This window comes from Ahaetulla prasina, chromosome 1, assembly GCF_028640845.1.
Source record: "Ahaetulla prasina isolate Xishuangbanna chromosome 1, ASM2864084v1, whole genome shotgun sequence".
Taxonomy (NCBI): Eukaryota; Metazoa; Chordata; class Lepidosauria; order Squamata; family Colubridae; genus Ahaetulla; species Ahaetulla prasina.
Window position 1 is genome coordinate 303,851,243 of NC_080539.1, and position 26,680 is coordinate 303,877,922.

General features: G+C 39.5%; 1 protein-coding gene across 1 annotated transcript in view; it reads left to right on the top strand.

Annotated features, from left to right (window-relative positions):
* LOC131187594 (cytosolic phospholipase A2 epsilon-like) overlaps window positions 1-24,615 on the top strand; it is a 60,954-nt gene extending 36,339 nt beyond the window's left edge. Inside the window, exons 9-20 of the mRNA XM_058162020.1 lie at window positions 247-324; window positions 1,256-1,293; window positions 2,749-2,908; window positions 3,778-3,914; window positions 5,368-5,590; window positions 8,860-8,974; window positions 14,972-15,109; window positions 16,415-16,522; window positions 17,766-17,957; window positions 19,451-19,617; window positions 20,353-20,539; window positions 23,620-24,615. Coding sequence (XP_058018003.1) covers window positions 247-324; window positions 1,256-1,293; window positions 2,749-2,908; window positions 3,778-3,914; window positions 5,368-5,590; window positions 8,860-8,974; window positions 14,972-15,109; window positions 16,415-16,522; window positions 17,766-17,957; window positions 19,451-19,617; window positions 20,353-20,539; window positions 23,620-23,843 — 1,767 coding nt within the window. The 3' untranslated portion in view covers window positions 23,844-24,615. The remainder of the gene's footprint in view (window positions 1-246; window positions 325-1,255; window positions 1,294-2,748; window positions 2,909-3,777; window positions 3,915-5,367; window positions 5,591-8,859; window positions 8,975-14,971; window positions 15,110-16,414; window positions 16,523-17,765; window positions 17,958-19,450; window positions 19,618-20,352; window positions 20,540-23,619) is intronic.
* Window positions 24,616-26,680: the final 2,065 nt, after the last annotated feature.

Genomic DNA, 26,680 nt, shown 5'->3' on the forward strand with positions numbered 1-26,680 from the left:
AAATCAGAACAAGGCCAAACTTGCTGAAGTCCCTGCTTAAATAGCTTAAAAAGAATTAGTGGTGAGACAACCGGTGATCATTCCACTTCCTGGGCATCAAATATTCCTTCATGATCACTACAGCTATTTCTAGCTCCAGCCAATTCCTTGTCACACTTTTTCCTAGCAGAAATGTACTTATTGATTGAAATTCAAATGACTTCATCACAGTCAGTAACCAGCAGAACTTATTTATTTTATATGCAGATTTCCAGACAAAGCGATGAAACAGCAATTGTTCCTTTGAACTCACTTCCAATAAATGAGAAAGTGATGATAACATCGGTGAGAATTAGCTGTTATCTTTTTAGGTCAAAATATGCAAATATACTTTTAGTTCAAAGCAATAATATGAAAATATGGGTGTCAATGTTGGGCAAAGGTTGGGCAAAGAGGGCCAGTGTTTTCACATATGTGACTATAGCATCATGCCAGAGGTGGGTTTCAGCAGGTTCTGACCAGTTCTGGAGAACCGGTAGTGGAAATTTTGAGTAGTTCGGAGAACCAGTAGTAAAAATTCTGACTGGCCCCGCCCCATCTATTCTCTGCCTCCCGAGTCCCAGCTGATCGGGAGGAAATGGGGATTTTGCAGTAACCTTCCCCTAGAGTGGGATGGGAATGGAGATTTTACAGTATTCTTCCCCTGCCACGCCCACCAAGCCACGCCCACCAAGCCATGCCATGCCCACCAAGCCACACCCACAGAACCGGTAGTAAAAAAATTTGAAACCCACCACTGCATCATGCCCAATGTTATTGGCTTCTAATAACATTACAAATAATGTTATTTGTACTGTCATCTTCATATTTTTTTCATTTCTTTCTTATTATTCCTGTTGTTTGATGTAACTTTTAACCATAGTCCAGAGTATGCTAGGTTTTTTAGCATTATGCAGCACCAAGGGGGAGAGAGGATATAATTGTTTAAAAAGTTTCAGATATTACCAACTTTTCTTCATAAATTAGTATTTCACTTAAGCTTCACTTACTGTATTATGATTGGGTTCAAGAGTTCTTTTGATCGCTAGTCAGTCATGAAGTAAATCTTGTTTTTTTCATTTGCCTAATTTAAATTTAAAAAATTAATAAGAAACAAAGATCTACAGTATAATTATGAACCTATGAATATCTAAATGATCTTGTTAGATGGTTTTTCTATTGTCTATACTAATTTATATTAGCATTTAACCACCTTCTATTTCTTACTTTTTTTAAGGAAAAAATATTTGATTTGAGTGTGAAGGCAAAGGAATGGTAAGGAGGCATTTTATAATCCTGAACTATAATTTCACACATATTGTCTAATTCTTTTGATGTTAATATATCTTGCTTTAATGTAGTACCAATCTAATGTGATTTTAATATGAAAAGTAATTTTAACCAGCTGACAACATGTTGCCTAGAAGAGTGAATAGCAGGGCTCAAAAAGCCATAAAAACAGCCATGAGCAAGCAATTAAAACCTAATCCCATTTTTAAAACATGTAACACATTAAAAAGGGAAGTAGGCTTTGACAGCATGGTACTGGCTTCCATATTCACTTTCGACACTTCTGTGGACAACAATCTTGCTATTGTCATTTGTGAGGGAATTGTAATTGTCAGCACTTTCCAAGGAGTATACCTATAGAAGTAAATGGTAAGTTTCCCTGAATGTCACATCTGAAATGTGTTTATTTGCTCTTTGTTTGGATATGAATGTGTGAATATTGCCTTTCTCCTTGTTTAGAAAAAACAGAATGGTATCAATATATTCCTCAAAGAGTTAGAAAAAATAAACATACTAAATGCAAGAGCCCGAAATGTAATCATGTGACCATGGAGGTGGTGTGGCAGTCATAATTTCAAAATGGGTCATAAATAACATTTTTCGAATCCATTGTAACTTTGAATGATTGTTAAGCAACTGGTTGTAGGTTGAGGACTGTCAATTTCATGTACATATGCATCTATCTTTTCCTGCTTAAATGCAGAAACTAACATTTCACACAACTGAATAACATTTTGGCTTAATGTTCCAATTTAGGAGGCAATGGTCTACTTTATCTAATGCCTTAGTGAAATTTAAGTGATTGTAGTGGTCCCTTGGTCTGTCAGTCTAATCACATTGTCTAAGGAAGCCATAAGTTTTGTTTTACATGACCCATTTTTAACTAATCCATGCTGGCTTCTAGTCAGTTCCCTGTTTCTCTGTACTGTATATGTCTGGTTAATTGTCTGCCCAGGTTGTTGTAAAAGTAGTTGTTGTGGCCCTGATATTGCAATACTTCACAATGAAGCTATTTGTTCTTTCCAAGGCTTTTGATAGGTTGATACAATGAGTTGTGTATTATTAGCCTTCCCACAGATTAATATATGATTATTATATATTATATATGATTATTATATATATATTAATATATATTAATATAGTATATAAATATATTATATAATATAATTATATATATTAATATATATATAATATATATATAATATGATTAATATATGTTGCTGGTAATCCTTATGATTTATATTGATATATTGTCAATCATTTGTGTTGTAAATGTTGTACCTTAATGAACGTATCTTTTCTTTTATGTACACTGAGAGCATATGCACCAAGACAAATTCCTTGTGTGTCCAATCACACTTGGCCAATAATATATGATCTTTGCTTGATTAAGCCAATACGATACAGCAACATTTATAATGAATTTCCTGTCTACCTTAGGACCCAGGGGCTGTTCTTTAAAATACCAAAAGCTCTTGATGTGCGCCTAGGATATGGTCTGTGCTCAGATGAAAATAATTTTCTGCAGAAACGAAAGAAAGTGGTAGCTGCGGCTCTAAAAAGTATTCTTCCTTTGGGGCAAGGCCTGAATGACCATGAAGTAAGTAGATAATAGAGTAACAGAATAACAGAGTTGGAAGGGACCTTGGAGGTTTTCTAGTCCAACCCTCAGTATCAACCCAATTCCACCCAAACTGTATATATTAAACTGCTATGAATCTATGGGCCTTCCCTTACAGACTTTTTGTATGACAAAAAAAGAATTTATGATTTGTGGGTTTGAATGATAAAAAAACCCCACTAGATAATAAAAAGAGAGCTTTTTCTTTTTTTACGAAAGAATAAGATACAATTTTGTAAACCTATTTGTATTTGCTGCAAAAAAAGCAAGAAAATTAAAAGCATGTATTTGTATTTCTTTTTATCTTTTCTTTTTGTACTTGACTATTTTTTTTGCAGTCATGTGCAATTTGAGCACTTGGCAACTGGTTCACCTTTTCAACTATTTTAAGCATCCTACAGTCATGGTATCATGATTTTTGACTTTCCCCCCCAATTTCTGGCAAAAAAATGCTCATTGAGAAAACTGGATTCACTTAATGATCACATGATTGGCTTAATGATTGCAGTAATTCACTTATCAACTACCGTAAAAATTGTAAAATTGGGTCCGACTCAATTTACAACATAATATTATAGTATTTGGGTTTGGCTGTTCTGACATTTTTGAGTCTTTCTTTAATTTTTTCTGTTTAAAAGTGTGTATACAATTTTGTCTTTTATATTTATGTAAGTTTTTTTTATAGTAATCCATCTAATTTTTTCCCATACACATCCCATATTGCATTTGATGAAATACAGTCCCATAATGATAAATCAAATATATTAGTTTGAAAGATTTTGACAGAATTCTTTGAGGACTTTCTTTACCTTCATGATTATAACATGTTCTTTTCTTTCATTGAACAGGTGCCAGTAGTTGCTATGACTACAACAGGAGCTGGGATGAGAGCATTAACAGCTCTTTATGGCACCCTTTGGGGTCTCCAGAGAATGAAACTTTTGGACTGTATTTCATATATAACTGGATCATCTGGAACCACATGGTAATAGATGTGTTTTTATTTGTTGTTTCTTTCAATTTCTTAAACCCTAAAGAATCTTAATGAGATTTTATTCTCATCACTTAGAGTTATATTCTACCTTTCGTTCAGGAGCTAAAGGTAGAACATGTTACCTAGAATTCTATACAACTGTATTATTAAAGCAAACTGAGGTAGAAAAAGAATATATTTAGGAACAGATTATTAGATCCTGATAGCAGAACTGAAATGTGAAATTATGGACAATCTAGCAAATTATATAAGTTATTGGAAGGTAGTTAATTTTTAAAATGGGATTTGGAAGATGGTAGGCCAATGTATGTTCATATAAGATTTGTTTCAGGGAAATTGATAGAAACAATAATCAAAGGAAAAATGGGCATATAGAGGAACATATCATGTTAAAGGAAAAGCAGCATAAAGGTTTTTTTTTCCTTTAAAGTAAATCTATTCATTCCACATCTGGGAGTGTGGATGGCATGTGGATAGAGATGACTCCAATAACAGTGTATATTCTGGTTTGCAAAAAGTCTTTGATAGTCAAAGGGTTTTAGGGAAACTGTACTTGAGGAATAATAGTCTCTTCTTTTTATGAACAGTTAATTAGTTAAAATAGAAAGCAAAGTGTAGGAATAAGTGAGCAACTTTCTCAGCAAAGGGAACTATAAACTAAAATCCCACAAGGATCTGTGTTGAAACCACTACTATGTAACATTTTCTTAAAATTGATTTATGAAGTGAGCATTAGAATAGAATGGAAGGGAATGGAATGGAAAGGAAGGCAAGAGAAGAGAAGAGAAGAGAAGAGAAGAGAAGAGAAGAGAAGAGAAGAGAAGAGAAGAGAAGACTAGACTAGACTAGACTAGACTAGACTAGACTAGACTAGACTTATTTGGCCAAGTGTGATTAGACAGACAAAAAAAATTATCTCTGGTCCAAAAGCTTTCAGTGTACATGGACAACAACAACCAAAACAACAACAACAATAACAATAATAATACCAATAAAAGGGGGTAGTAAAGAAGATAAGAAAAATAGTAATATTACAGCATACAAAGTAAGTAAATATACATAGACAAGAGACATTACGTAGATACTTGTGAATGATACTAACCTGTTCTAGAAGATAAAGAGCTGTTTTTAAATCTATTTATGTAAATATTGTATTATGTTCTGAAATATTGTATGTCCCCTTCCAGAAGTTAGTTGAAGTGTAAGGTTATTGTCCCAGATCATAAGTTTGGAAAATTTTCAACAGTAAAATCATATAGGAAAAACATTGTCTGCATTTAATATTAATAATTTAGATATGTGAACATACCTTAACAATTAATAATGGTTGAATTTCTGAGTCCAATCCATCAGGATTTATTTGCCACTGGTCTTAGGCTGGAGAAGAACGACCTTTAATAAATACAAAAGTTGAAATTTCTGTTGTATTTATTTGTCTTTTCAGGACCATGACAAAACTGTATGAAGATAGCAATTGGTCAAATAAAGATCTTGGGGAAATCATTTTCCAAGCTCGGAAGCAAGCAGCCAAATCTAAGAGGGGTGCCTTTTCCTTGGAAAATCTGAAGTCTTACCATAAGGAGCTGGCTCAGCGGACCATTGCTGGATATAAATCTTCTTTTATAGATCTTTGGGGACTCATGATTGAAGCCATGCTGAATGATGCGGTATGCAAAAGGGGTTTTTCTCCCTCTCCCTATGTTGTTTCTTAGCTTCTGGGAGATGAATGGTGTTCTTTAATGAACATGCTTTCTTATTTAGTTCAGCAGGGTTTACATTGTAGATTAACCAATATCTGCTGTTTTTAGCTTTGTCCTCTGCCATAAAAATATAATTCAGCTCTTCCTAGGATGCTTTGTTGTAGACTGAATAAGGAAGCATGGAAGAAACCATAGTCAAATGAAAATCAGAAGCAGTCATGGGGAAGAAAGAATGACATTCCTGAGACATTTTGGGGAAAAAATCTCTTAAATGGGTACCTATTAAAAGGGTATAGTCAAGGCTATGGTTTTCCAAGTTGCAAGGTATGGCTGTGAAAGTTGGACCACAAGGAAGGCTGAACGCCAAAGAATTGAGGCCTTTGAACTATGGTGCTGGAGAAGATTCCTGCGAGTCCCTTGGACTGTCTATCAAACCATTCAGTTCTAGAGAAGATCAACCCTGACTGCTTTTTAGAAGGTCAGTTCCTGAAGATGAAACTGAAATACTTTGGCCACTTAATGAGAAGGAAGGACTCACTGGAGAAGAGCTTAATGCTGGGAAAGATTGAGGGCAAAAGAAGAAAGGGATGACAGAGAATGAGGTGTCTGGATGGAGTCACTGAAGCAGTAGGCGTGAGCTTAAATGGACTCCAGGGGGATGGTAGAGGACAGGAAGACTTGGAGTAACCTTGTCCATGGGGTTGCGATAGGTCGGACATGACTTTGCAACTAACAACAACAACAACATTAAAAGGGCAATGTATGAATACCACACCAGAAAATGAAATAGTCTAAAACATTTTTGTGTCTAGCAAGACTCTGATTTTGAAATTATACTCAACAACCACCTGATGAATCTCTATACTGAAAGACATTTCTAAATCAAAACAATAAGCCATAGTGGATTAATGAGATGAATTAGATTTCAATAAAAGAGAATATTTGTAGCTCAGAGTTTAATTGTGGAGTCCTTGGTACTCTTTGAGCTTGGCTGTTGTTTGCAGACATTTCATTACCCAACTAGATAACTTCATCAGAGGGAGCAAGCTTGGAGTTTGCTTCCTGTTTTTATATAGTAGCTTGCCCTGCTGGGGTTGCTCTGCTTAATTCCCTGAATTAGATTTGTAAATCTTTCTGTATAACAATTGTTGTGCCTATCCACTGTTTCCTAAGTATATAAGAATTAATAGAACTCAAATTCTCCACCACCATCATTGGCTTTATTTGTGCAGTAAATAATATATTGCCTAATGAATAACAACTATTGAAATAAACACAATGAAATAATGTTAATTTTTTTTACTTTGTCTCACCCCAGCAGGGGGCAGCACCTAGCTAATTTTAGCTGATCTGAAAAGCTAAATCGGGATTTGCACTTTGGAGTTCTCCAAGTCCCAGCTGTATAGGGGCATTGAGAAAATATTGGCAAAGATAATGGGGAAACCCAGTTTTATTTTAGCATTTACCACAAGTCAAGCTCACCTTGAGGGAATATTTTTGAACAGCCCTAGTTCGAATATACTTGCTGCTCAAGAGAATACACAAGAGAATAATCTACCATGTTTCACACATCTATTCCCTGTGTTCACCATCCAGCAAAAGTTGAGAAAGCAGGTGGGCCTTCCTGTTCAGATCTTAAATATGCCATATCTTCACTTGGGACCATTCCTATAAATTCCAAACTCTTCAAAGAACCAGCATTTTGAATTGATAAATAATAACATCTATTGATAAGCTCCATCCCACCAGCCTTTCTTGTGATACCTGGCTTGTCATTTGGAACCATCTGAATTATTCAAATACTTTTCAAAGTAAGCCAATGCAGAATTAGTTACTAAGATATACACTGATTACAGATCCTCACAAGGGCCTCTGGTGGCTCAGACTGCTAAGACAGTCTGTTATGAATAGCAGCTGCTTGCAATTACTGCAGGTTCAAGTCCCACCAGGCCCAAGGTTGACTCAGCCTTCCATCCTTTATAAGGTAGGTAAAATGAGAACCCAGATTGTTGGGGGCAGTAAGTTGACTTTGTATATAATATACAAATGGATGAAGACTATTGCTTGACATAGTGTAAACTGCCCTGAGTCTTCGGAGAAGGGCGGGATATAAATGCAAATAAAAAAAAAAGATCCTTCTGCTTTTATCTGAATCAGAATGATAAAAGTGTCCAGACTTTTAACTGTAGTCTTTCTAGTTCAGAACAGGTCTATGGCACCACAATTCATGGACAAAAGGCACAAGGCTTGAGAAAGATGCCACAGTGCTTTTGCTAATTAACCAGCCCACTTCATCTACCAAAGTCTCCATAAATCACACACCTACTGCGTAACTCATTAAATAATTAAGATAGGCTCTGTTTCTGCATGCATTCATATTTTCTGTTCAAAGAAAGACTTCCCCTACCTCATTACAGGTTTATTATGCATCTTGGTGGCAGTCTTGCCAAATTCAGTTGTGACACAACCTTATTCCCTGATAGCACTTGTCAAGCTGAATCTCTACAGCTTCCCATTGTTTAGAACTTTATCATATCTACATCTGGCCCTGCTCCTGAGATCAAATGGCATGACAGTCCAGCACGTTTTGAAAGAGATGGCAAGCCAGAACTACAGCTACTAACTAGAGGATTTAGGGAGCTGAAAATGTCAAGATTGCAGACAGGACTAGTCAGGACTTTATTTATGTGCCTCAATTAGGTGGTTATTGTGACTATATTGTCTTTTATTTTAATCTCTCCATCCCAGACACCCTAACTATAATTACTTGCTATGGTTACTTATGCTGATTGTGATTATATTCAGCTAGATACGGGTGTCAAACTTGCTGCGTCATGTTGCCATCATTTGACATATTGTGATGGTTTTTCCCTTCATGGAGCTGGGGTGGGCATGGCTGGCATGTGATACTTCTGGCCCATGGACCGCCAATTTGACACCCCTGAGCTAGATGAAGTCCCAATCTGGATAAGAAGTTCAGGGAAAGGGAATTAATCTTCTTTGTGTGTGTTACAACACTTTGGAAGTCAACACTACGCACACACAATACTATTATTTGCCATATTATCCCTTCTTTTCTAATATTCCATTTTCTTTATCCTTCCTTCTCACACATTTTACCATGTGTTGTGAAAAATAATGTGGTTGGTGTTTATGAGGCCTACGTGAACATATCAGCTGTAATTTCTATTTCACTTAAATTATAATGCACTTATTATTTTTTTCACAAAACACAGAATAATCATCATAAACTCTCAGAGCAACGACAGGCAGTGAACAAAGGTCAGAACCCGCTGCCAATCTACCTGGCACTCAATGTGAAAGACAACATCACCACAAAAGATTTTAGAGGTATGTTCTTTACTGGAGGCTTTCATATACAAATGTTTTAACCTACAACAGTTGCAACCTATTGGTAACAAAATTTAACTGATTTCACGAAAAGCTAAGCAGGGTTAGACTTGGTCAGTCTTCAGATGGGAGTGCATAGGGAAATCCAAGGACTATAGGCCAGATTGGGAAGTTGAAAAAAGAAACTATCCAGGAGGAAGACAATGGCAACTCATGTCAGTATTGTGCCAAAACATTACATGAAAGTCCATCCAACCCATGGACATCCTTACGCATATAGCTCAATATCAATATTAAAAATAAGCCATTCATATTATGATAATCATACACAGAGAGAGAGAGACAATTTCAGTTCAAGTACAAGATCACTAGCTTATCTGGGGCCTTATTAGCCTCTTCATGTTAGACTTGAATAGAATAGAATAGAATAGAATAGAATAGAATAGAATAGAATAGAATAGAATAGAATAGAATAGAATAGAATAGAATAGAATTCTTTATTGGCCAAGTGTGACTGGACACACAAGGAATTTGTCAGGTGTATGTGCTCTCAGTGTACATAAGGAGAATAAAATACATTCATCAAGAATAAAAAGATACAACACTTAGTGATAGTCAAGGTTACTAATAAGCTATCAAATCGTACTAGGAAGCAAATAAAAACAATATAATTGAAAGATATGGTTATAGTAATAAGTGTGAAGAGATAGATACTAGTAAGGAAGAGAAGAAAAATAATAATACAGTCTTTATAAGTTGTTTTTAATTTACACTTCCTTTACATGGTACCATTGTGCTAAGAAAATATTTGGATTCTGTTAATGCTTTATTGATATGAACTGCCTGCTACAAACACTTTTTCAAAACCAGAATAAGAAAGATTTTTTTTGGACATCTAAAGATCCTTGATTCTTAAGTTTTTAATTCTCTCTGGCAACTTCTCAAAATGTCAGTTTGGAAATACAATATATATTCAGGTTCAGAGACTGTGTTTATATGTGCATATTGTTATGTTCGGGAAGTAACGAGGCTGGAGACCAGGGTAGTGACAACAGCTCTTTAATATAGGGTGAACCCAGCGACAGGCTGGGGGAAAAACCTCTCCTTTTATACAGTTCTGCTGGAGGCTTCGTCCAATCAGCAACGTGCTGATTTCCCGCTCAAATATTTAAAGGCACAACTGTTAATACATAACACTCCTCCCCTCCCAGAAAACACTTGGTCTTATTTACATATTTATTTACATGTTATTTTTCGACGTAGTCACGCAAATAACCTGGGCGTCTCCTAGTTCTTTCTGACCTGCGCGGTTCAGTTCTGGGTGGTGTTTTGAGCTGGTCGGAGGGGCTGTTTTCTCCTCCCAGCTCTTTCTCTGGGCCATCGGGCTCTGGATTATTGGCCGACTCTTTTTCTTGGCCATCCGGCTTTGGATTAATTTTGGGATTTTCCTTGCTGTTTCCCTCGGGACCTGATGGCGTCGCTGGAACTCTGGGACCTCAGCTAAGTCTTGCGCCTCCCGGGTCATTGTCAGCTGTGGATTCAAAGTGGTATTGGTCATTACCTGTCTCTGTTGGTTGGTTTGGTCAGTTATTCGTTTCCTTAACTGATCTATGTGGCGCCGCCACATTCGGTTGTCTGGTAGCTCTACCACATACGATTTTGGCCCTGTTACTCTTGTTACTTGTCCTGCGAGCCAACTAGGGCCGTCCCCATAGTTTCGGGCCCACACCCGGTCGCCTATGCTCATTTCCCTTGTTTTTTCTATCTCCCCCTTGTTACCCTCCGGTGTGTAATGGGGGTTCAAGCGTCAAGTGGGCACCGGAGTTTTCGTCCCATTAGCAATTCGGCTGGGCTTTTCCCAGTGGCTGTGCTTGGGGTTCTATGCTGGACGGCTAGGAAAAAGTCTATTTTTGTTTGCCAGTCACCTGGCTTGAGCCTGGACAATGCCTCCTTAGCGCTCCGGACGGAACGCTCTGCAAGGCCATTCGACGCAGGGTGGAAAGGTGCAGAGGGCATGTCGGATGCCTTCCTCTGCCAGGCACTCTCCAAAGTGGGCTGCGGTGATTTGGGGCCCTTTGTCGGACACCAGAGTGTCCGGCAACCCGTGAGTTGCGAATAGGTGGCGCAGGGTTGCGATTACTGTTTCGGCTGTGGTGGACTTCATAAGTATGATCTCTAACCATTTGGAAAATGCGTCCACCACCACTAGGAATGTTTGGCCGTGAAAGGGGCCAGCAAAGTCAATGTGGATTCTTGACCAAGGCCCTTGGGGCTTTTCCCATTCTCTGACTGGGGCTGTTGGGGTAGCGGTCTGGACTCTTGGCAAGCTTGGCATTTCCCTACCCTCTCAGCAATCTCTGCGTCCATGAGTGGCCACCATACATAGCTTCTAGCTAACCCTTCATCCTTACGATGCCTGGGTGACCCTCGTGGAGGAGGTCCAATACCTTGCCCTTAACTTAACAGGAATTATTACACGATCACCCCATAACAGGCACCCCTTGAGCCGAGAGCTCATCACGTTTCTTAACAAATTCTTTGAACCGTTAAGCCCGGCGCAGCCACCCTCTCTGTACCCAACCGAGTACAGTCCTTAACACAATGTCGGTATGATGCCGAGCCACTTCCTTTGATGTGACTGGGCCAGAGTCCAACGAGTCAATAAGGAGGATGGGTGTCCCGGAGTGGGGTCTTGATCGCCCCTGGCAGTGGGCATCGGCTCAAAGCGTCTGCATGCCCCACTTCTTTTCCCGGTCGATGCTGCAGCTTGTATGAGTAAGCGGCTAAAATATAGTCCATCGAGTCAAGCGTGGCGACAGTGCCACAGGCGTTGGCGTCGCCAGCCAGTAGTCCCAATAACGGTCTGTGGTCAGTCACGATTTCAAAATTCCGCCCAAAGACATACTCATGGAATTTTTGACCCCTGATACAATGGCTAATGCTTCTTTGTCTAATTGGCTGTAGTTCCTCTCTGGGGAGGACATCGTTCTAGAGTAGAACGCTATAGGGGCTTCTGTGCCGTTTGAAGTCTATGGCTGAGTACAGCCCCACCCCATAAGGGGACGATCGCAAACCAGCACTAGGGGTAGTGAGTCGTGATATTGGATGAGCAGGCTATCACTTGAGAGCAGGTTCTTTACTGCTTCAAAAGCCCTATTTTCTGACTTTCCCCAAGACCAAACAGTATTTTTCCTAAGAGCCTATGCAGCGGTTCCATAGCAGTTGCTTTGTTCTTTAAAAGACCGCGTAAAATTAACCAATCCCAGGAATGCCTGCAGCTCTGCTTTGTTTTTGGGCGCTGGAGCCTTCTAATTGCCTTAACCTTGCTCTCAGTAGGGTGAATTCCTTTCTTGTCTATCCGGTAGCCCAAGAAATCGACCGATTCGACCCCTATCTGACATTTATTTGTCTTGACTTTTAATCCGGCTGTCCGGAAAATGCTCAAGACCTTTCTTAACGCTCCCCAATTCCTCCATGTTTTCCCTGAAATTAGGACATCATCAGTAGGAACTACCCTGGGAGCCCTTGCAGTAGTCGTTCCATCAGGTTTTGGAACAGCCCTGGTGCCACACTAACCCCAAATTGCAATCGGGTGCACTTGAATGCCCCCTGTGCGTCAATCGTTTGGGCTTGGCTGTGCGGGCGTCTACTGGCAGTTGTTGGTAGGCTTGGGCCAAGTCTAACTTTGCAAAGACTTGCCCTTGCCCCAAGAGTGCAATAAGTGTTGCACCACGGAACCGGTACGCGCTTTTCTGTAAGGCCTTGTTAAGCGTCGCCTTGTAGTCAGCGCAAATTCTAATTGACCCGTCCGGTTTAATGGGGGTGACGATTGGCGTCTCCCACTTTGCGTGATCGACTGGCACCAAAATCCCCTGATTTATGAGCTTGTCCAGCTCCTTATCGATTTTGGTTTTAGGGCAAAAGGGACTCTCCTCGCCTTAAGCCTAATGGGGGCTACCTGGGGGTCTAAGTTGAAGGAAATAGGGGTCCCCTTGTACTTGCCCAGGCAGTCCTTGAAGACATCTTCGAACTCGTTAAAGAGAATGTCTTTCAAATTGCAGTCACTTCTGTAGATGCCAGTCACTCCCATGCCCAGGGCACGAAACCAGTCTAGTCCCAACAGACTGGGCAGAGTTCCTTCGACGATCGTGATGGGCAGGGTCTTTTTGTGAGGGCCGTACTCGACTCGGACGGAGGTGGTCCCTCGAACAGGGATGCGATTCCCCTGGTAGTCGTGCACTCGTAGCCGCTGTGCTTGCAGATGGCGCTTCGCGACGGACGGCAGCGACTTCGCCAGAGTGTCCCAGGACATGATGGTGATCGCTGATCCCGTGTCTACTTCAAGCCTGCACCGTACTCCCTCGATCTTGGGCTTTGTGAAAATCTTCTTTTCCACTTTGGTTGAGACACGGCCTATAATGACAGTCGTTTGGTTAGACTTCGCGCGTTTCTTGTTTGAATCAATCTCGAGCCGCCTTTCCTGTTCAGCGTTTTGATTCGATTTGAATTTTCAGCGGGAAGGTTGGGCCGCTCTGCAAACCTGAGCTAAGTGTCCTTTCTTCCCACACCGCCGGCATGTTGCATCTTTAAACCTGCAGCGTTGGCGCTGATGCTGCCCTCCGCAGCTACCGCACTCGTCACGGTCCTCAGTGTCGCGTTTCTCGGTCCGGCAGACCCCTTCCTCATCCTCGCCCTCACTTCGGATTCGGACTGAATCTCCTCCTGGTGTACTGGCGTTGGCTTTGCGCTCGCCTTGGATTGAAGAGGCTTTTGCAGGGTCTCTGCTGCTTTAGTAGACATTTCGTGTGCTCTGGCTTCGTCCAGAGCGGTTGCTAGGGTCAGGTTGCTCCTGGCTAGCAGTCGTCGCCGTAGGCGGATGTCCTTGACCCCTCGGATGAGTTGCTCGAGTAGCACTTCGTCTAAGTCTCGGTATCCGCAGTCCTTGGGCGCTCTTCTTTAAGCGGCCATGTAGTCACCGATGGACTCGCCCTCCATCTGTCTACGTTCTCCGAATTCGAACCGCTGCACGTATTTGGACGGCGTCGGTGCGAAATGGTTCTTCAGCAAAGTCTGCAGAGTCGGCCACGATACCGATTGTATCGGCGTTGGCTCTGCCAGGGCTTCCGCAATCTCGATTACCTCCGGCCCGCAATGGCTTAGGAAGTAAGCCCGTTTGCGGTTATCAGGATCCTGTAGTTCGTTGGCTTCTAGAAAGCTTTCAAACGGGTCATATATGTTCCCCATTTCTCCTTGCCGGGTTGTATGCGGTGCGGGCGGCGTGTTTGCCATTTCCGCTTTCTGCCCTGAGTTTGCTGGGTTGAACTAGCGTGCTTCAGCTCGGTTCTGGTTCCCCTTAGCCTCGAGATCCCATCCTCGTCGCCAATGTTATGTTCGGGAAGTAACGAGGCTGGAGACCAGGGTAGTGACAACAGCTCTTTAATATAGGGTGAACCCAGCGACAGGCTGGGGGAAAAACCTCTCCTTTTATACAGTTCTGCTGGAGGCTTCGTCCAATCAGCAACGTGCTGATTTCCCGCTCAAATATTTAAAGGCACAACTGTTAATACATAACACATATCTTGTATGTTTGCATGTATATGCCCAAGATATACATGCCAGCGATGATAAAAAGCATATCTGAGCCAAGAAAAGGACAAAAAGCAAAAAGCGCAGAATTATCTTTTCAAAATAGTTTGTAAGTGTTTCTAATTCTTTGTAGCATAGATAATAATAAATGTAATAGACCATCTGAAATGTTTATCCATATGTTCTTACACATTTACTTCAGGTGTAAGAACTAACAATGGATTTGGAAAATATTGAAATTTGTATTATTGTTGATTTTCATGTATGCTTAAGGTCAGGCCAGTCCACACTGAAAAGACATATAATTCCTTGAACATAATAATGTCTTTGGTAGTTTCACTTAAGAAAGCATCCCTTCTCTGCATAGGAAAGATATGATACTAAATGTGTTCTTCTTGACTTTCATTACAGAGTGGTTAGAATTCACACCGTATGAAGTAGGATTTCCAAAATACGGAGCTTTTGTTCCCGCTGAAAATTTTGGAAGCGAGTTTTACATGGGGCGCATAATGAAGAAACTCCCAGAATCAAGGATATGTTTTATGCAAGGTGACTTTTTTTCAACCTCAAGAAGAAAGGGGTGTGTGTGGATGGGATTTTCCCTTGTTGAAGATACCAATGGTTTTTTTGCAAGAACTGGACTCACTTTCCAGCCAGATTCTCAGCTGAATACACCTACTATTATATTAGAGAACCTTGGGCTCCCTCCTTTCTTATGGGTGTGCATTATTTAAAAAACCTAGAACTCTATCTTCATACAATAGTATGAGAAACAGGCAGGAAAATATGGTGTTCTCTCTCTCTCTCTCTCTCTCTCCCTCCCTCCCTCCCTCCCTCCCTCTCCCAGAATGTGATGATATGCTTAATGAAATTAAATTAAAATAGTAAGGTAGCACTTCATTATTTATCATTAACTATTCCAAGACAAGCAACTAGAAAATACAAGCTATAAATATTTCAAATATAGCTATGCTTAGAATATAGCTTCAATTCTGACTGCATTTTAACAGTAATACTTAACAATTGTTTTCTGGACAATTTATGTAACAATATTGCTAGACACAATTATTCTCTTACTACTCTGTAAGTATAACCAGTAGATTAACAGTGAAGAATTCCACTGAATCGGGGAGATTTTTTTAGTTCCAGTGTAGAGATGTTCTCAGCCAAGCTTTCTGGGTGGCCATAGGTTGAATAAATAGAATCCCGGAATATGTTGGTTGTTCTATGTTTTGATCAAGGCAAACTATAGAAGCAAGAAGATCTAGGTTAGTCCTTCCATGCATGGCTTGTGGGCTCCTTCACCAATTTCTATAGTTCCTTTCTTTTCCTATTTTCCCTTAACTGGCATCACATGATGACATCACTTTTGAATACAAGCACAATCTATCAGCAGGAGAGAAGCGGGCAGGTTGGATATCTGGTGTTTGACATCAAGGGTGGCAGCTGAGGTAGGGAAAGGAGACCCTGGAAAGCTTGGAGGAGAGGTGGGAGAGTTGCTGTCACACATCAGCAATTTGGCATATTCAACTGGGCCACTCACTCCTTCCCATGATCTTTCCAGCACTTTCCTTTCCCCACCTCTTCTTAGTTTCCATCACAATCACTGGCCATACCTTTTCCCACCTTGTCCATCCCAAAACATCTTCTAATCAAATTGTGCATATTCTGGATCCATGCCCAGCCCTAAAACAAAATATGTATGTTTCTGTGCAGACATGGACTTCCCAAAACTACCTATTGTGTGTACCAAACAGTTCATGCCCAGAACATTGTTTCTGTCTCTATCTCAACACTAAAATAAAATTTCAAGGCGAAAAATGATTTAACATCATTGATCTCTTCCTTTCAAAGGAATGTGGAGTAGTGTATTTTCCAAGAATCTATTAGATGCCTGGCATGCAGCAGACAATTCAGAAGATTTCTGGAACAGGTGGACCCAAGATACTGTCACAGAGATTGGTAAGCTATGAAAAGTTGTTCCAAAATTAGAATTCAGAATTTAACTGGCTGACATTTTTTATATTTACGGCATTTATCTGTCTTGCCTGCACAAACTGAAAGTACAGATAACCTCATACCGAGGAATACTTATTCAGATCACAAAAAAGGGAAGAAATACAGTATACCATTACATAATCGACACTTAATAATGTACCATTTGGACTACCACCATTTCCCAGCAAAAATACATTTATTTAATGCAAACTAAAATAATATTTTGGAAAAAGGGAATGATCATTTTGTAATTTTCAGATCTTATATTGCGATGAACATTTTTTTTATTTGCTTCCCTCTTTCTGCATTACCTGATTTTAATTTTTTACCTCTAATTTTATATCCAAATTACTCTATTTTTGTAATATCTCTCTCCCCCCTTTACCTGCAATGTACTTTAAAGTATCTTGGAATAACACACTAATTTGATTTTTTAAAAAACAAATTATTTTAATAGACACTTCTCTGAAAAAAAAAAGTCATATGCAACTAGTTAAGAGGGCAAAGGTTAATTTTGGATAATGGTTTGTTGGTGCTCCAAAGGGCAAAGCCATCTTTTATATCTTTGCAAACACATGATATAAGAATATTTGTTTCTTCTGTATGACACTGCTTCACACTTTCTCCAGATAGTTTAGCTAGAGCAGAGCAGCTAGCTCCAGTTAAACTTGAAATGTTACCTATCATTATCTTTGCAATATAAAAATTCCACTTGCTTATTATTATGCCTCACAGCCTTCTTGGTTCACGAAACTACTTAATTCTTTTATGAAGCCTTCTCATGCCTTTGTGGTCCTGAAGAGTATCTGCTTGGTGAATATTCATGCATGGGTGAAACATTTCAATAGTGGATATAAATGTAAAATTGTTTTACCCAATAAGTTCCAGCAAGCATTGCTAATTATAAGGAGCGTCAGAAATTGTGATGCAAAACATCCGGAGACAGTCTTGTTTTTGGCGTAATAAACACAAATAAAATTCAGGAATTAATTATGCAACCTAGGCTTTTGTGTGTTGCATTACTGATATTTAAACTCACACTCAATGTAGAGCTTAAGATGCATATAGATGTGTGAGAGAAGGAAAAACTACTCATGCTAATGGTCATTTGTTCATCTTTGAGGATCATCTGAATGGCATCATACACTACTACACAAAATTCTTATTCATTATTTAGATGAAGTTTATTTCTGTTGTTTGTATTTAGATGAAGTGCCTGATATACCGGAGAGACCCCATGAGATGCCAACTCGTATGTTCACTCCTGCTGGAGGTCTTTCCAATACTCTACGGGATATTTTAACAGATCGTCCAGCAGTGTCCAAGTATAACAATTTTTTAAAAGGGCTCCAAATGCATAATGAATATGTACAGCACCAACAATTTACTAAATGGAAAGGTATCACAGTAGGATTTGAATGTTTTTATGTATCATTAGAAATCCACAATTTCAGACACACCTTTTTATTCGCGCGGGGCTGGCTTGAATTTGAATTTGAATTTTTAAATTTTGTAAATTTTATTAATTTTAAACGGGTTTTTTAGTTCATGGCATATTTTAATTTTTTCAGGCTAATTTTAAAATAAGTTTTTTAAATTCCATTTTAATTTGTACATTGTATGTTTTATCTTGCCTGTACACCGCCCTGAGTCCTTCGGGAGAAGGGCGATATAAAAATCAAATAAATAATAATAATAATAATAAATAATAATAATTGTCTAGTTGATTGCATTTTTCTCATTACCAATAAAATGTTTGGTCTAGTGGTTGTTATTATTATTATTATTATTATTATTATTATTATTATTATTATTATTATTATTATTATTATTATTATTTTATTATTATTATGATGACTCAGGGCGGTTCACAGCCAATATAAAACAATGACAATTTACAACTAAAAACAGAAATTAAAAAACTTATTATATGTTTGGCAAAAATTTAAAACATTTAGACCGTTAAAAAACCCCTTAAAATTTATGTTAAATATAAATTAAAATTCAAACCCTATTAAAATATTAAAATTTAGAATTCCTAAGCCAGTCCCGCACGAATAAACAAGTACGTCTTCAGCTCGCGGCGAAAGGTCCGGAGGTCAGGCAATTGATGCAAGCTAGGGGGAAGTTCGTTCCAGAGGGTAGGAGCCCCCACAGAGAAGGACCTTCCCCTGGGGGCTGCCAGCTGACATTGCTTGGCAGATGGCACTCTGAGAAGTCCCTCTCTGTGTGAGCGTACGGGTCGGTGGGAGGCGTGTGGTAGCAGTAGGCGGTCCCGTAAGTACCCTGGCCCTAGTTAAAGCACTAGGCTAGAAAGCAGGAGTCCATGTGTACTTGTCTTGACTTAGCCATGAAAACCATGTGGGTGATGCTGGACCAGTCATTCTCTCTCAGCCCAATTCCCTCACAGGGTTGCTGTTGTGGGGACAATATTATAGGAAGAAGAAGTTGTGTGGGATATGTTTGCCCCCTTCAGTTATTTGTAAAAATAATAAGGCTGGGATACAACATTTACAAATAAATAAATACAAATTTTAAAATCTTAAAAAAATGTCACTAGATAGCTGAATCTGAGACTCTACTTAATACATGGTTTAGGAGATAAATTGGTCCTTAGAATGGCATGCATGGGAATCATAGAAATTGAACTTGCTCTCTGCAATAGGAAAAAGATTCTTTCCAACTACTCATCTATACCATAAGTAGTGTTCTCTTCATTAAGTCAGGAGATTAAAAAAAATTGGCCATAGATCCTGATGAGAATGAACTGCATGTTGAAGCAAATAAATCCACGGTAGGATAGGTATTAGCAAGAAGGAAATTTATGAGCATTTGTCTTTGTCTGAAGAGGACTTATGGGTATTGATTTTACTTTTGTGATGTATTTTATAGATACAATGCTTGATGAATCCCCTAATCAACTGAAAGATACTACAGAACATTTGGAACTTGTAGATACAGCCTTCTTCTTTGATACCAGCTGCCCTCCACTTCTCAGACCAGAGAGGAAAGTGGATGTTATTCTGCATTTCAATTATACTGGAGGGTCACAAACCAAGGTTAGAAGAGATAATGCTGATTTTATTTGTAATAAAATAATAATTCTTTGTATTGTATAAAAATAATAGGAATTGACTAATCTATAACACAATACATCTAGACATTGCCACATTCATATTTTCTCAAGGTTAAATATATCTCATCATTCTCTCAATCTCTTGTAAATTTTAGTTTTCAGTCCTCCAAAATCCTCCTTGTTGCCATTCTTTGTTTCTATTTCAGTTTTTCTGAAATGTCCTAAAACTGCAATGCTGAGAACCAGATACAGTGCCAGAAACAGGTTGCAATCAATTGAAATCTGTTTCACAGATTCTTTTCTCAAGTCAGATATTCTGCAACCTATACTTGTACTTTTTTGTTTTTCTTTCCCAAAGTAAATTGCTATCAGCTTTGATTTATTTTCATCTGATTTCCACCTAGACTATTTAAAATCATGTTTCTGTTTTTCTAAAATATTAGGATTCACTTGCAGGCCTGGAAAACATTCCTAATATTGTTGAATTTCAGAATCTGGCCAACTTGAATTTCAGATCTGATCATAACCAATTATTAATAACTAGTATTAGCCAGCACTAAGAAAGAAAGTGGGGATTTAAAAGACTGTTTTCATTCTAAGAATTACCATTGTACTTTGTGCTTATTACATTATGATTTCAAATCAATGTCTGCATTAAAAATCCTGTTTGGATGTCTTTTTGTGCTTGCTAACGTTGGCTGTTACTGTGCTTTTTAAGCCTCTGGAACATGCCTCCACATATTTCTCATCACAAGGAATTCCATTTCCCAAGATTTTGCTAAATGAGGAAGAAAAGAAAAATCTAAAAGAATGCTACGTCTTTGAAGATACAAACAATCCTGAAGCTCCTATCCTGCTTTATTTCCCGCTAGTGAATGACACCTTCCAAAGATATATTGCACCTGGTGAGTTAATAGTACAATACAATAGAAAGTACTCTTCTAGTAGGTGTTTAATCTCAATGGGTTTAGATACTGCCTGATCCAGGACAAACTCATTGATTAAAGAACTGATTTAACAGGAAAAGTTGAGTTCTTTTAGTCAGAAAAAAATAAGAAAGAAAATTATATAAAACAATTTATTGTGTGGAGAAAGCAAATAAATCATTTTCATGTTTGGAACACTAGAACCTGACTCATTCAATTAAGCTGAATGGTGAAAGATTCAGAACATATGAAAGGACAACACATCATTAACCTGTACAATTTTCTGCTTCAGTATATAAACCTGGGTTCATACCAGTGGTAGGATTCAAGTAATTTAACAACCGATTCTCTGCCCCAATGATTTCTTCCAACAACCAGTTTGCCAAACTGCTCAGAAAATTAACAACCGGTTCTCCCGAAGTGGTGCGAACTGGCTGAATCCCACCACTGGTTCATACATACATTACACAATACTATAGTATGATTTCACTTAATACAATGTATGAAACTAGTTATTGTGAACTATAAATCCTAATTGCAGTACAAACATTATTAAACAAACAGTGACTTAGAGTGATGTATGAAACAGACTCTAGTCCTGACTATCAAACTGAATAGTTTTAAAAAGTGATTAGATCAATAGATGAAGGAATTGTTATTAACACTTCTTCCTTCTTAGAGAACAGGAATGTAAGGGCATTATATTACGTTATTGTTAGATTCGGGCAATAACGAGGCAGGAGACCAGATGAGTAACAACAGCTCTTTAGTTTATAGTGAACCCAGCAAAAGCAAACGGTAAAAACCCCTCCTTATATACAGTTCAGCTGGAGGCTTCAGCCAATTAGCAACGTGCTATTTCCCGCTCTATTTTCCCTCCAAAACCCTTAAAGATACATTACACTCCTCCCCTCCCAGAAAACTTTTTACCCCTATTTACATAAAATGAATAATTATTTTTCTACGTAGTCACGTAAGTACGCAGGGCGTCTCCTAACTCTTTCGGACCTGCGCAGTTCATTATCTGGGAGTGAGTCGAGCTGGCCGGAGGGACTGTTCGTTCCTCTCAGCTCCTCCTCCAGGCCATCCGGCCTTGGATTACTTGCAGAGTCGTTCCTGCTTTCCTTCGGAGGGACCGGTTGTTGTCGCTGGAACTCAGATAAGTCCTGCGGTTTTCTCAGGTTTGAGTTAGCTGTGGATTCAATCATTGGATAGTCAGGGCCTGTTTCGTCTGTTTCTAGACTGGTGGCTATTCTTTTTCTTAACTGGTCTATGTGGCGTTTCCAAACCCGGCCATCCTCTATTTCTACGAGATATGATTTGGGCCCGGTTGTTTCTAGGATTGTTCCCTTTTGCCAGTTTGGGCCTTCACCATAATTGTGTGCCCATACGGAACTCCCTACTGTCAATTCTCTTGTTTTGCCCGGTGTTGTTTTGTACCCGTCTGGTGTGTAGTTCGGGTTTAACCGGTCTAACGGGCATCTAAGCTTTCTCCCCATCAGTAGCTCTGCTGGGCTGCGGCCAGTCGCTACACAAGGGGTTCTGTGTTGTACCGCTAAGAAGGTGTCAATTTTTAATTGCCAATCCCCGGGTCTGATTCTGGACAATGCCTCTTTTGCACTCCGGACGAAACGCTCTGCAAGGCCGTTCGTCGCAGGGTGGAAAGGCGCCGAGAGGACATGCCGGATGCCCTCTTCCGCCAAGTACCCCTCAAAAAGGGTCGCTGTGAACTGTGGCCCGTTGTCTGAAACGAGTGTGTCTGGTAACCCGTGTGTTACAAAAAGGTGCCGCAGGACTGAAATTACAGCCTCTGCGGTCATGGATTTCATTAGAATGATTTCCAGCCATTTGGAAAATGCGTCTACCACCACTAAGAATGTTTGGCCGTGGAAAGGGCCAGCAAAGTCGATATGGATTTGGGACCATGGGCCCTGGGGTTTCTCCCACTCTCGGATTGGGGCCGTTGGTGGTAGTGGTCTGGATTCCTGGCATGCTTGGCATTTCCCAACCCTATCGCTAATCTCCATGTCCATCAAGGGCCACCACACATAGCTCCTGGCTAAACCCTTCATTCTCACGATTCCAGGATGGCCTTCGTGCAGAAGTTCCAGAACTTTTTTCCGCAATTTCTCTGGGACCACCACTCTATCCCCCCAGAGCAAACACCCCCCTTGCACCGACAATTCCCCGCGCTTTTTTACATATTCCCTAAAACGCTCACCCGGCGCAGCGGGCCATCCTCTTTGCACCCAACCCATTACAGTCCTTAATGTAATGTCCTTGTAAGAAGCCCGAGCCACCTCCTTGGAAGTGACTGGACCAGAGTCCAAAGAGTCAATTAACAAGACGGGTGTGCCCGGAGTGGGGTCTTCGATAGTCGCTGGTAAAGGGCATCTGCTCAAGGCGTCTGCATGCCCTAACTCCTTTCCTGGCCGATGTAGCAGTTTGTAAGAATATGCAGCCAGAAAGATAGTCCATCGGGTCAATCTGGGCGAAAGTGCCACGGGCGCTACGGTCGCCCGCCAGCAACCCTAGTAAGGGTCTATGGTCTGTGACGATTTCGAAGTCGCGACCGAAAACATATTCATGGAACTTCTTTACCCCGGAGACTATGGCCAAGGCTTCCCTATCCAACTGGCTATAGTTCCTTTCAGCCGAGGACATTGTTGCTAACCGCCCTTATTTTGCTGGGTTCGTTCCTGGTGCTCTTTTGCCTCGAGATCCCACCTTCGTTGCCAGTGTTAGATTCGGGCAATAACGAGGCAGGAGACCAGATGAGTAACAACAGCTCTTTAGTTTATAGTGAACCCAGCAAAAGCAAACGGTAAAACCCCTCCTTATATACAGTTCAGCTGGAGGCTTCAGCCAATTAGCAACGTGCTATTTCCCGCTCTATTTTCCCTCCAAAACCCTTAAAGATACATTACAGTTATGTTCTCTGGTGGGTTTCTGATTAGTGTTAGTTTGGTCAATTAAAGAGCATAGTACAAGGTAACCTTCAATCCCATGTCATATTTTTGTATCATAATTAGTCTATCTTCTTTTTTCTTCTTCTGCAGGCATAGAACGTAATGCAGCTCAATTGCCACAAGGCAATGTTGATGTCTCAAGTGCCTTTTCACCGTATTCTACAAGACAGGTCTCACTGCAGGAGGAGGACTTTAACAAGCTGTTAAATCTAACCAACTATAATGTTCAGAATAATGCAAACACAATCTTGGGGGTTTTACACAAGGTGGTAGAACGGAAGAAACAAGCTCAGTTATCTCAGCCATCATCATGAAATTGCCTTCCTTGACTTGTAAAAGGAAACATACACATAAGAACTCCAAGCTCTGATTAAAAAAAAGGACAGCTAATGTAAAATAATTGAAGTTGGTTGAATTGTACTATAATTACTATTTAATACAGTTGCATATTTGGATCATGTCTTATATAGTGTCTTCCATTTATTCAGATTTCTGTTATTCAAAAATTTGCCTGTTAGTTATGAATATAATTATAATGCACATGATTCTTTACTCCACACAATCTTATTTAAATAAAATATTATAAATTGCAATCTGTCTAAGCTACAGTGACTCAAATAAGTATTGGATTAATTACCGTATTAAAAAGTTATAAAACCTTTATTTAAATAAACTGATGTGGGTACCTATAAAGTAAGCAGTACATGAAGTTGCAAATGCATAATATATATCATAATTGCATAAAGCCATTTTGCTTTATAGACTTGTTTTTGTTTCATACTTATGGCAGTAGTATAGTAGTTAAAGCAGGAAGCAGTAAAGCAGTATAAACTTGGAGACTGTGAATAGCAGTCCTGGCTTTGCCCTAAGGCCAATTGGGTGGTCTTGGGCCAGTCACTTCTCTCAGCCCTAGGAAGATAGCAAGGGAACCCAACTTCTGAAAAAAGTTGCTAAGAAAACTGCAGGGGGCAGTCATCAAGAATCAAAACTGACTTGAAGGCACAAATTGAATTCTATACTCTTAATGCTATTATTTCTGTACCTGTTAGGATCCTCTACTCATTAAACCCTTGTGTTAAGAACTTGCTTTCTGTGTGGTGCTTTCTGTATGGTAGCAATTTAAAAATGTTATTAAGTAATCAAAGCCAAATTCATGAAAAACAACAGCAAAATTGTATCAAGGGCCTGTTTCATGTAGTGATTAAGGCATCAGGCTAGAAAGGGAGAAGCTATGAGTTCTAATCCCACGGTGCACAAAATCAGGTGGGTGGCCTCAAGCTATTCACGTGCTCTCAGACCTAAGACAAATCACTTCCAAAAAACATTGCAAAGAAAACTGCAAGGATTAGTCTAGACCAGGGGTCTGCAAACTTGGCTCTTTTAAGACTTGTGGACTTCAACTCCCAGAGTTCCTCAGCCAGCAAAGCAAAGCTGGCTGAGGAACTCTGGGAGTTGAAGTCCATAAGTCTTAAAAGAGCCAAGTTTGCAGACCCCTGGGTCTAGACAATTGATTTAAAGCTGTTTGCATGTGTGCATACATGCACACATGCACACGCACACACAAAAAAGATTGCATCACATTGAGATTATTATAATAATATAATTATTATATAGATTATATAATTCTTATAATATGTTCAAGATGGGCTGTCCTTTGAATTCATTCAGAAAACTACTTCTAAGGTGCCTGCCTGAGGATTTTGTATTTTTTTTTCCTTAATGGCAAAAGGTCAGAGACCAACTGCTGGAGAGATGGAGAGAATTTTGGAAAAGTTATCTAATATGGACAAGAAATTGGATGAAATAAGAGCAGAAATTGTGACTATCCAAAAGGATTTAAAGGATACTCAACAAGTTTCAGCAGAAAACAAGCAGAAAGTGGAAGGTTTGGAGGGTGAGATGCGGGCAGTGCAGAAAAGAGAGGAGACGACAGGCAATGCTGTGCTTGGACTACAGATGGATAAAATGTCTTATTTCCTTAGGTTTCAAAATTTGGAAGAAGTGGACCAAGAAGACTTGAGAGATGTTGTGACTAAATTGTTGGGAGAATTTCTTGGGAGAGGTGTTGATTTCATGAATTGGGATGTGGATCGAGTTTATAGAGTTAATTCAATATGCACGCACGCATGCAGTTCCCAGAGAGGTTCATGTCAAATTTGTGAGAAGAGAGACGAGAGATGAAATTCTTAGAAAACATAGGAGTGGGGCACTGATTTACAGGGGCAGGAGATAGCCATTCTGAGGCAGATTCCCAGACAGGTACGTGAAAAAGAAAGAAATATTATTTTTGTCAAGCAAATTGTACCAGAAGGAGTGGGCTTCAGATGGCTGATGCCAGAGGGATTGATGATTTTCCGGGAGGGCATTACGAAAAAATCAGTACAATTGCGGAGGCTACGGCCTATGTGGAGGAACACAAAGCCTTCCTGGAATCAGATGACCCAGGAATTGAAGAAGGGAGGTTATAGATCATGGGGCTGAGCGGCTGCCGCTGTTGCGGCCCTGGAGTTGGGTCAGGCTGAACCCAGAGTTCTGAGATCCAAAACTAGGAAGTGATAAAGATATTTGGGATTGTGTTGGTTTTCCTTATTCTCTTTTGTACGATATTCTGTTTATTCTTGACTCTTCTTTATTACGTATTTAAAATTTGCAAACTTAGCTACTTCGTGTCACCTGCTTGCCTTATGGCTGTTGTATGTGTTAAAAAATTTGAGTAAAATTCTTATTTTAGATAAGAAAAATGAAAATTTACCATACCTGATATGTATTTGTATAAACCTTTTTTGACTAATAAAAACTTTTTGAATAAAAAAAAAAAAAAAGAAAACTACTTCTAAGAAAATCTCTGCATTTTGATTGGCAAATGCCCAAATATAGAAATGACTCTTCCACTACAGTTATTTTTAAGAAGGGTGTTCCAGGAGCCTAATTGTTATATTTGCCTGATATAGCAGATATCACTGGTTGGCTATTCTACCGATTTTTAACAAACAACTTGTTTTTCTTACCCTGAACACCCTACTATTCTGCTGAGCTGTAATGACAATAAATTTAGGTGCTTGGGAATTACTCGACACATGGATAAAAATGTCAAATCCAGTCTGAACATCTGGCTGACTGCAACAAACCAAAAAGAATAGAAAAGAAACAA